Source organism: Branchiostoma belcheri, unplaced genomic scaffold (genome assembly GCF_001625305.1).
Source record: "Branchiostoma belcheri isolate BF01 breed outbred unplaced genomic scaffold, Haploidv18h27 scaffold90, whole genome shotgun sequence".
NCBI lineage: Eukaryota > Metazoa > Chordata > Leptocardii > Amphioxiformes > Branchiostomatidae > Branchiostoma > Branchiostoma belcheri.
The window spans coordinates 611,744-622,763 of record NW_017804576.1 but is presented as its reverse complement, the minus strand read 5'-3'; the positions used below and the strand labels follow the sequence as shown (position 1 = coordinate 622,763).

Genomic DNA, 11,020 nt, shown 5'->3' with positions numbered 1-11,020 from the left:
CTTATGGATCACATCCGCGCGCGCATTGATTATCGCCTGTTCTCAAAAAAAAAAGACCACGTCCTCAAAGGCTCTGTCCTGGCTCTAGGCCTGGGTAGTCCATGGTGGTTAGCGACAAAACGGAGACAACTCTGGCTGCCGAAGCTCCAAGACTCAAAAACTCAGTACATACGTAGAGTGCAGATTCAAAAATTCTGCAAAAAGCCAGCATGTGCCGGCTTGTCGTATACGTCGCTATATACTGCTGCAAATTCACAATACCAGCTTTGCATTTCTGTGGTTAAGTTTCATTTTTTTTTTGGCCGGAATTTTTTTTTATTCGCCCGCGCGCACTAGTTTGGGGGTCTTCAGAGGATGTCATCTATAAAATTAAGTCGGTGTGGCCTAAGTACAAGCATCTGATAGGCAATGTTTGGAAAATTGTAACTCAAAGCCAAAGGAATGTGTCTAAATCTACTGCTGTTTGTTACTGAAAGTTTGAACCAAGTTTGGTCAGCATCCATCCATCGTGTGGATACTTGTATGCACCAAGTTTGATGCAAAGTATTCTGGAATTGACTGAACCCCCCGCAGTTACAAAATATGCAAGCTGTGGCCATGTACATGTATGGCCAAAGATGTTCATGTAAATACAGTAACATGTATTGAAGGGTATAACATAAATTATGCATACTCTATGGTCATATTGTTGTTTATTTTTTGAAGAAACAAGAATGATGCACAACATTAAGTAATAAACCTTTATTCATGTTCGATCCTTCACCAATGTGGCTTTCATACTGCACGTCTTGTGTTTTCAATTCAGCCGTTTGAAAGCATACAATATTGTTACTAGAAAATAAAACATTTGCAAAGCAATTAATTAATGTTTCCCTTTACATGTTCTAGTGGAACTATTGCTCTGTTTACTCTTACTCAAACACATTCATATATAAGGTGACCAGGCCCTCCATCCTTCCACTTGCTACATAATGTAACCCAACACTACCATTTGTTGGGCTAAGCAGTATGAAAGATGACCAACAGGTGTCTGCTACAACACCAGTTACTATGGCGACAGACGTCGGGTCCTGGTCATTGACCTTATGTGTTTGGAGAAGAAGAAACAGAGCATGAACAATGTTTTCTCATCTGCAAAGGTAAACATATTAACCATCCGTGATGTAAGAACGTGCCAAAGGACAAAACTGCCTAGTAGTCATCTTGTTGCTGTAATAGAAGAAGCTTCAGTACTTCATGAGCCTTAATTTCTTTGGATTAGATAAACACGTACTGAGAACAGACATGAACTCATTCTACAATCCACATTACACACAGCTACTGGACATAGAAACGCCAGGCATTCCACTATCTACAAAGGCTGCCATCCACTACAACAGCTCACACTGTGACAACTGTGATTAAACTGTAAAACTTATGAAACACAGATGTGAAGTTGATTAAGTAGGTTTATTTAAAACTGCCACATTACCAACAACCATTTAAAACCGTAATCGAGGTATTTCATACAACTGTTCCATTTATGCTGGATACCATATATAAAGCTTAGAGCTGAAGAATCATAATTATGTTCCTGTCCATACTAACAGCTATACCCAAGGCAGAACAATCATCATGTACATGTACAAACTGCTTCTGAAGCAGAATTCCAGCATTTCGGTATGAAAATGATTATGGCTAAATCAGGACAATATGAAGTTATACAGCATTTCCTGAAAACAAATTGGGAAAAATGTGTGGTTTCTTTCTAACTTTTAGGGATCTGGCCTGTAAAAAATGATGGAAAAAAAGCATGTTGGACATGTTCTAAATCCATCGAAGACTTCAGCGATAGCTGCTATCACATTTGTGAGACAATCTAGCATCTCTACATCACTGCATGTCCACATATTGTGACTCTTCACAAAGGTTCTTGGACAACATTGCTTGCATGTACTTGAAGGCGTAGAAAAAGTGCCGATGCAGGTTGCCAATACAGGTGTCGTATCATCATTCTGTTATGGCAAGCTTTGGTGAGGCCTCATCATGACTAAGGCACAGCCAAGCATGTTTCTTCTGAATCATGGTATGCATATATGAACAGACCTGTCTGCTGAAACATGCATTCCTCAATGAGAATATAATGACAGTGAAACAGTATCAAGCTATGTGACCTCTGCTAGGGCTGTGAGATCAGTTTAGTCTCCACCAGACTAACAATGGGGGTTGAAAAACAATAAAATTCACCCAAATAGGGAGAATACTTGGCCAGGGGAGTTTGGCCACCATAGGGTTCACCAAAAAGCAGTTACTCAAGCAACTGGATATGATTTTGAAAACGTCAGACGTTTCAGCTAGTATCCACTAGCTTTCGTCAGTGACTGAGAGACCAGAGGGGAAATGCAGGTTTATAAGCACAAACTATTGATTGATATGCAAATAAAGTGAAGACAAATTTTTGGAAGTCGAAAAAGGAACAAAAGTCAGACAAGTCAAGACAAGATAATGCAAATTAGTCAGAAAGCTCCTGTTATACGGAACATAGGGTTCATTTACCCATCCGAGGGGGAAAATGAGACCTGAACAGTGGACCAACTCCCCTGGATGAATTCTCCCCTCTTTATGAAGGCCTGGTGAAGACTATCAGTTGAGCAGCAAGTTTGTGTTTACTGCACAAGTCAGCTGGGACAAAGTCTGTTGCTGGACTCAATCATCACTAAATGTGGTTTTGCATTGATCCAACATCAGGTCCTGCAGTGTATATACTATAGTGTTCTCACCAGGATTTTTTCACAGTGTAGGGGTCGCGTGCAGAAGGGCAACTTTCGCGGCGCAAGTCGCTCGTTGACCAGAAAAAAATTTAACTCATAACCCCCTGAGACACTATTTCTCACTTTTTGATGGACAGATTTTGTAAAGTTAATGTTTTCCGTTTGCTAAAGCTTAATTCTAAAATAATATTTTCATTTTTTGGCAAGATTTATTAATTTCTTACAAAAAAAAACACCCCTATGCTGGTTGAAACACAGCATGGGGGTACAAATCACAGCATAGGGGGTCCAAATTACAGCATAGGGAAGGCCTATGAGAACACTGTACTATAGTCAAGTCACGAATCTTTGAATACAAGTACTGGAAGGTTGAAGCTGGATTAGCAATGCAGATCCTGTTAAATGTAAACATCTAGATGTGGAGTCTGACATGCTTTTCATGTCTAAGCCTTCTGGACTGTCTGGCTTCCTTGCAACTATATATATATATACAAAAAAGTTAATGATGGAATGGATTGCACAAATGACAGGAATGAATGGACTGCAGAGCAACTTATTCGTCAATATGGCTTTGCACATGACATGCAGGCGTACAGCCTAACATAACGTAAGACCTGTAACGTGTATCTGGACAACAAGGTGTGTCTGTCCTTGGTGCTGAATTCACAGTAATTGCATAGAAGTAAGAGCAGATTAGTAATGTGGTACCATGATGAAAAGGAATACTGGTAACATATGTACAACTGGAAGCTCTTGAAAACCTGTACAAAGTCTTAACTAACAAAGTCAGCATAATTTACTTTGGCAGACAGACAACTGGCTGCCAACTAGCCTGTATTTCAGTGAAAATTATACAAAATTACAAAGATGATTACTGCCCACCATACATATCCCTTGTATAACAAACCTAGTAACATGATAAGTCAAATCATATGTACAATAAACAATTCTTTCATGGATTATAGGGAAGGTTTAAACAGCTCTTGTCCAAAACGTCCCTTATCATGTTTTTTTAACTGGAAATTTTGACAAAAAAATTGAAATATACATCATAGAGCTGGCGTTATAATGGACCTATACCATTATTACGTCACAGTTTGTTTACCTGTTCTAAAGAACATTCTAGAACAGTCAGTTAAAGAAGAAAGATCATTTCAATGTTTTCAAAGTAAGGTATGTCTGATTTTTGCTGCGTCTATTTGTGTTGACACAGCATTACATGCCGCATGGGTGATTTAGTTGTGACATTAGACGAAAGTAGTATTAAACGCCTTATATCAGGCTAACGCTACACAAACACATACCGAGCTACGCACCCCTGTACAATAGAAATGGCAATTGACCGGCATTCATTGCAGTGAACAAACTGTGACGTAATAATGGTATAGGAACATTGGGCCCCTGACTTTCAGTGGACAAACATAAATACCCATCGCTTGTGACAGCCATGCTTGACTAATATTTACTAAGATGTGTTTTCTCACATGAAAGGATTTTTCAATTCAACATTTAAGAACATTTAAGTACCTTTGAAAGGCTTTGATGCATCTAAATGGCTTTTCAGGCATGGGAATTAAACAAGGTTTCCACAATTTTCCATGATTGTATTAACATTTTTTTTCTGAGGACTAGAGAAGACAGAATCTCAGCATGTCTGCAAAACGTACTGCGCCTGCGCGAAAACCTGATTTTTCAGGTTTTGGTTGGATTTTTGGTCAACGTTGCATCAGAATTTTGCCTGTTGCAGACGATGTCTTTTCCAACACAATATTTGGGAACTACAGACGGGATATTAACCATATATACTCGAATACAACCTTATATGAGATGTTCTGCCGAAGTGCTATGTGCAGTACATTATGGGACAAGTCCAATTGTCCACTTGCCCAGGGCAAGTAAAAGTACTGTTCGGGCAGCTGCATTTGCCCCTAGACTTGCCCCTAGACAAGCAAATTGTTTGGATGCAAAGCATTGCTGCTACGGTATTTGGAGCAAGTCAAACCACCTTATTTCAATATTACATAAAGCATCCAGCATTATAAACTCCAAAGTAATATTATTTCCTTGGTGGTAGTAAAAATGCATAGAAATATGTATATTTTGGGCAAGTGAAAAGTTGGTTTGGGCAAGTGAAAATGACCTTGTACTTGCCCAAAAGGGCAAGTGGATTATTGAAAACTTGCTGGGTTTTGCGCAGGTGCAGTGTGTTCTGCCAACGTGCCGAGAACCTCCGTCCAGCGCTGCTAGGTTGACATGTCTCCGTAGTCCCTGTTCCACTGCTCGAAGGACGACAGAGAGTTCTGAGGTACGCTGCGACGTATTCTCTTCAGCGAGTCCACAAAGTCAGAGTATCTGATGTTACGGATCTGTATAAAAAAAATGCTAAATGGGTGACTCGAAGAAATCCCTCTTAAGGCCACACCAATTCATTTGTTGGTTCTCGGATTGTGAAGCGACAGGGCAAAAATGAAATAAAAATAAAAACAGGTCTAGGCATCCTATTATACCCCCCATATACTAGTATACTTTTAATCAAACCGCTGAATTGATAGATGGAAAAACTGTAACAACGAGGAAGAAAAGGACTTTCCTTAACTGTTGGGGACAAAATATGAGTTTGAGTTGATTCAGAACCAGAATCTTTTTTTTGCAAATCAGAAAAAAATGAAGAGGCAAATCTGAGAACCAACAAATTAAATTGGTGTGGCCTGAATGGAAAAAATGCAACATGCCTTTGCATTACATTCTTCACTTCTACAGGGTAATGTTGCAGTGAATCTAGTGTAAGATTCCAGCTAACAAAGTTGATTTTGAGGACTCAAAGCTTGCAACGCTGACAAAGATGAGCAAATAGAAATATGGTAAAACTACACAGAAGTAGCGTGAATGACAGACCGTTGTACACTGGCCAGACCTAAGTTAGACCCTGAAAAGCAGAGTGTAAGTTGTTTAATTGAGGGGGCTGTGGTAAAATTTCCTTGTGGACATGTTGGTCCTGGAGCTGAGGAGCAGGCCTGTATACTGGCCCTGGCAACAGTCTGGCACCCAGGCTAGCTCTGGAGCCGAGGCCGCTAGCCTGTCTACTGGCCCTGGCAACAGTATGACAACCAGGCTAGCCCTGGAGCCGAGGAGCTGTCCTGTATACTGGCCCTGGCAACAGTCTGGCACCCAGGCTAGCTCTGGAGCCGAGGAGCAGGCTATCTACTGGCCTTGGCAACAGTCTGGCACCCAGGCTAATAAGTAATATAGGGCTTGAAATGCATTTAAAAAATAATAGTGACCTTGTCTGCTGGCATGGACTTCACTTGGGCGGGATCCAGTTCTGCAGAAGAGAAAGATGTAAAATTTTTGTGAACCTGCCTACAATAGGGAGTATAAACTGCCAATTATAATGGTAACTAGAAAGTTACTATGCAAAGCAAATTCATAACGTTTACCTTCACATGGTCTAGCCTACCCAACTACTGCATTCTTTATTCTTACTCAAACATATTCATGTATTGTAACAAGCACTTGTAGCTATGTAACCCAATACCACAAGGTGTCTGCTACAGTTACCATAGTAACAGATGTCTGGTCCAGGTCATTGACCTTATATGTTTGGAGAAGAAGAAGAGGTAACAGAGCAAAAACAAGACGTTTTCCTTCTTCACAGATACAATTATAATAGTAGCCACCTAGAGTATGAGTAAGCCTAACCTCTGATAGGTCCCAGTGCTGCATCTTTGGCTAAGTTTGTCAGGTCACTTCCTGAGTAGCCTTCTGTTTGCCTGGGTGAGAAAGAAAATCAACAGTGTTATAGTCGACACACTTATCCCATTATATCATATGTCGGATTTTTTCGAGCGTTGCGTAGCAAAAATCCGGATGGTACCCAGGCTAATGATCACGTGCATGCAAAGATTATTTCTTCTGTGTCAAGTGCATGAGAGTTCTACCCGTAGCCCCCCTGTTGAGGGTGGGGTTGTATATTCTTTCATATATTGCCTCTCTAACCCCTTGTGGGGAAGAAACTGTCAGCATGAAATTTTCTCTTGACTGATGGACTATTGAGGAAGAAAGGGTGATTTTCTGCTGTTGAGGTGGCTAAGCGTGTTCTTGCAGAGAATGTTCTGAGTGGGGGTACAAGGGAGTGAAGTTCAGCAGAGCATCTGCCGTGGAAATATCGATATAGTAACGCCAGACTTGCAACATCGTGCCGGTGTGAAAGCGGTTGTAAGGTGGCATGCAGGTCTCTCCCAACGAGATTTCGCAAACGATTTTGGACCCTATCTAAACAGCTCAACGAGCTCTGTGCAGCTCCAGCCCAAATAACTCAATACATACAACTTGTCAGTACAATGACTATAAGTTACCTTGCGAGGTTCTGCAACTCTTTCTGGTTGAGGGGATTGTTGTGCTTCTTTAGCAGTCTGGACATTATAACAACTCTGGTCTGTAGGAGACAAGAAATATGGTTACAGATCTGTGGTTCACAGAAGTTTTCAATTTATGTATGCATGTATTTTTTATGACGATTTACCACATTTGTGGAAGGATTGAAATAACAGGTGACTATCACCTCTTCAAAGATGTCAACCCCGAGTCTAGACTGTAACGTTTGAACCACTCACACCGGGAAGGTCCCCTACTCTTTTCGATAAGTGCGGTGGGTTCTTTAACGTGCGTGGGGTGTGGCTCTCCCAAACACGGGACCTCCATTTAACGTCCTATCCGAGGGACATCCCTAGCCAAAGCTAGGTACTCATTTACACCTGAGTGAAGTGAGGAAAGTCGTGTAAAGTGCCTTTCCCAAGGGCACAGGATCGGTGACATGGCAGGATTCGAACCCGCGACCTCTAGGGTGTGAGCTGAACGCGCTACCGACTGCGCCACACGACCCCACATGTATGTGTGTCTGTCTGTCCAGATGGCTGAATTGCATGCCCATCTACATTACTGTCAGTGAAACATAGTAGAATAGAAAACATAGACTGAAGCTATGAATCTAAAATTAGTCAAAACATAGTGGTACCTAATGTAACCTAAAATCACTCTAAGCAAAGCACTACGCTGATGTAATAATCATGAAAGACCTAACATAGAATATAAAGTTATAAGAGTTTGCTATATGCGTTATGCCTAGGAACAACATTGGTCTTCAGTGTGTAAGAGAAAAGTAAAGGTGTTCACACCTCTAGTTCAGGCAGCTGTACGTAGACCCTCTTAGCGAACCTCCTGAGGACGGCATCATCCAGTTCCTGGGGTCGGTTAGTGGCTCCCATCACCAGGATACGGTCATCGTTTCCACTGTGCACCTACAGTGCATACCATACACCCATGAATAATTTCATCAAGTTGGTGAATGATGGAATAGCACAATATTCTTTAGTTGTCAAGTTCCAACACAAGAAGGGAACTCGGTCGATCTCCTCAATCTTCGTCAGATGCAATCGCTGACTCTCTGGAAGTAGGAGGAAATTGTGGGGTCGTGTAGCGCTTTCGGCTCAGGTCCTGGGTTCGATCCCCACCCTTGTCACTGATCTTGTGCCCTTGGGAAAGGCAATTCCAATTGAACAACATCATTCACAATCATTCCTATTTTGGAACAGCTTTCAAGATATTTTACAGGTCAAGAACAGTTGAGACCAAAACATCCCTTTAATACTCACCCCATCAAACTCCAGGAGAAATTCTGTTTTGAGCCTCCTGCTGGCATCATGCTCCCCTTCCCTTCTCTCACACAGTAAGGAGTCAATCTCATCTACAGGACACATAAAAGAATTTATAACTCAGCAATCTACAAGAAACATACATGTACATGTAAACCAGGGCTTGACATACCACCTGCATATTCGGGTTACTAGTAGTGCAGGTAAAATTGGGGCTGTGCAGATATTTCTGATGTCTACCTGCACCTAACCTGGACTGGGCCATGTACTGGGTATATGCAGGTTAGTGCAGGTAAAATTGGAGCTGTGCATGTATTTATGATGTCTACCTGCACCTAACCTGCACTGGTCCATGTACTGGGTATATGCAGGTTAGTGCACATAAAATTGGAGCTGTGCAGGTATTTCTGTATAGCTGTCTACCTGCAGCTAGTCATGTACTGGGTTTAGGTGTATGTGGATTTTTAATGACTGCACCGACTGTTACCACGTACGAAGTATAAAAGAAACAAAAGCAAAGGTTTATGAGAAGCATTTAGAATCAAATCAAATCATAATCCATATTAAGTATGATGAATATTTCCTAAATTCTGAGTGGTGCAGGAAAAATTTGATTTTCAATGTTATTTTCTACTGTACAAGACTTTACACCCAAGCAAAGATGGGCCTGTAATGCATTCATCAGCTAAAAGATTAGCCAGGTGGCTATCAGCTGAAGGCAGCACTGCTGGCAAGCCTCCAAGGTTCCCCTAATTCCACCATAACAGCCTTCCCAATGAGCTGTACAAGAGATAAAGATGACGGATGGCTTTTATGTATCTTTGATAGCTCAATCAATTGCAGCAGGGTCTATCCTGATAGGTACAGTGAGTTAGGGGCACTTTAGACTGACGACAGTTAAATAGTCGTACGAATGTTTATCGTCAAGATGTTGCCGGCGACGGTATTTTACAACCGTCTAAACACGATCAAAATAGTCGCACGACGGTAATCCTCGAATCGTCGTAACTACCACCTCGGACCCTATCGTGCGATCCTTCAGTGGGGGGTCCGAGGAGGATTTTCCACCGTCTAAAGTGAACCGTCGCCGGCGAAGGAAGTGGGAGGTCATTGGCCTTATGCAAATAAGCCTGCAAGCGTTATTTCATGTCTAAGCACATCGCCAGTATCATTAAATGCCGTCAAACCAAAGACTTTGTATCGTCATACGTGTCTAGTACAATCCCCAGCCACCAATCGCTACTTCTCCGGTACGAACCAATCCGCCGATCCACATTTCCCGGCCGACGGCAGCACCGGCAGCACTGAGTATATTGCCCCGCTTGGTACATGTGCCTCATACCCCTTCTTTGCTGGGCACAAACTAGGAGTCTCATCCACAGAACAACGAGTTAAAAGCAGAATAAAAACAATCTTCTGCAGCATGCCGAAAAAAGGGGTTCTCTCGCCATTTTGAATTAGCGCGCGGCGTGCCCTCCTGCGCTGCGGGTGTCCGTCACACTTTCTGGTCATTTGTCTAAAGTCAGCCGTCGCCCACAACGATTGTCGTGCGATTGTATACCGTCGTCAGTCTAAAGTCGGCCTTAGTCAATAGTTCAGGAGAGTGCTAATTATAGGTAGATGGGAAACTCCACCTTTTAGTGTCTTACCAGCATGTTGGCTGAACGTACTGTGCATGTACGTGCAAAACCAAGATTTTCCACAGTTTTCGGTAATGGATGTTTGGTCAACGTTGCATTCAGAATTTTGCATGTTGCAGAATGATGATATATTTTTCAACACAACATTTGAAAACCATAGACGGGATATACAATCATGTAATCCTTAAAACCCTTGTCCTGCTGTGCGCAACATATGTCGCGCGGCACATACAGTACCATCTATATAACACCCTGTATAGGTACGATTTGGGAGTATTTCTCGTGCAACGCATCACACCGCAGCGAAACGCAACGAATGCGGAAGTAACTGTGCCACAGCAGGGCAAAAAAATTTGGGTTTCTTATGATCTAATTAAGACATGAAATTATTGAAAAATATTGTGCCAGGAATGCCAGCAGGACAAGGGTTAAAAAGGCAAGCACAGCCTTAAACAAGACGTTCTGCCTAAGTGTTAAGCAGATTATGTTATGATATATTGACACAGACGCAGTACGTTCAGCTGACGTGCTTGTCTTACCCATAAAGATGATGGAAGGCTGCAGTTCTCTTGCTACAGAAAACAGAGCTTTCACCAGTTTCTCTCCCTCTCCAACCTGGGAAAGGAAAGGGAGGCAAGGTTCTCACTTTGCACATTTGCAGATGACATAAAAATGGAGTATAGACATCCTAAAATTCTAAAATAGACGATTTTAATTTGGATTTAACCGACTTCATTTGATTGATGCTAATTTGAGAAAATTGCTAACGCAGTACTATTTCATTCTGCACTATTTGCCACTCCAAAATATCTCAATCTAATCCTGTATTTTATGTAGCATTCATCCCAAACTTGAACTCATATACTACTATAATACTAGTACATGTCAGACTGTCTTAAATGCAATACTAAAGGCAACATCTCATATCTAACCAAGCTTCAGAATAAGCCGGTGTGTTACATATATATGGCAAATGGCA

At 41.7% G+C, this 11,020-nt stretch overlaps 1 protein-coding gene across 1 annotated transcript in view; it reads right to left on the bottom strand.

Moving 5' to 3' along the window:
* Window positions 1-4,510: 4,510 nt before the first annotated feature.
* The window catches only part of LOC109487923 (spastin-like), a 32,219-nt gene continuing 25,709 nt past the window's right edge, over window positions 4,511-11,020 (bottom strand). Inside the window, exons 10-16 of the mRNA XM_019792024.1 lie at window positions 10,581-10,656; window positions 8,402-8,493; window positions 7,925-8,047; window positions 7,106-7,185; window positions 6,450-6,520; window positions 6,032-6,072; window positions 4,511-5,116 (exon numbers count right to left, since the gene is read on the bottom strand). Coding sequence (XP_019647583.1) covers window positions 4,994-5,116; window positions 6,032-6,072; window positions 6,450-6,520; window positions 7,106-7,185; window positions 7,925-8,047; window positions 8,402-8,493; window positions 10,581-10,656 — 606 coding nt within the window. The 3' untranslated portion in view covers window positions 4,511-4,993. The remainder of the gene's footprint in view (window positions 5,117-6,031; window positions 6,073-6,449; window positions 6,521-7,105; window positions 7,186-7,924; window positions 8,048-8,401; window positions 8,494-10,580; window positions 10,657-11,020) is intronic.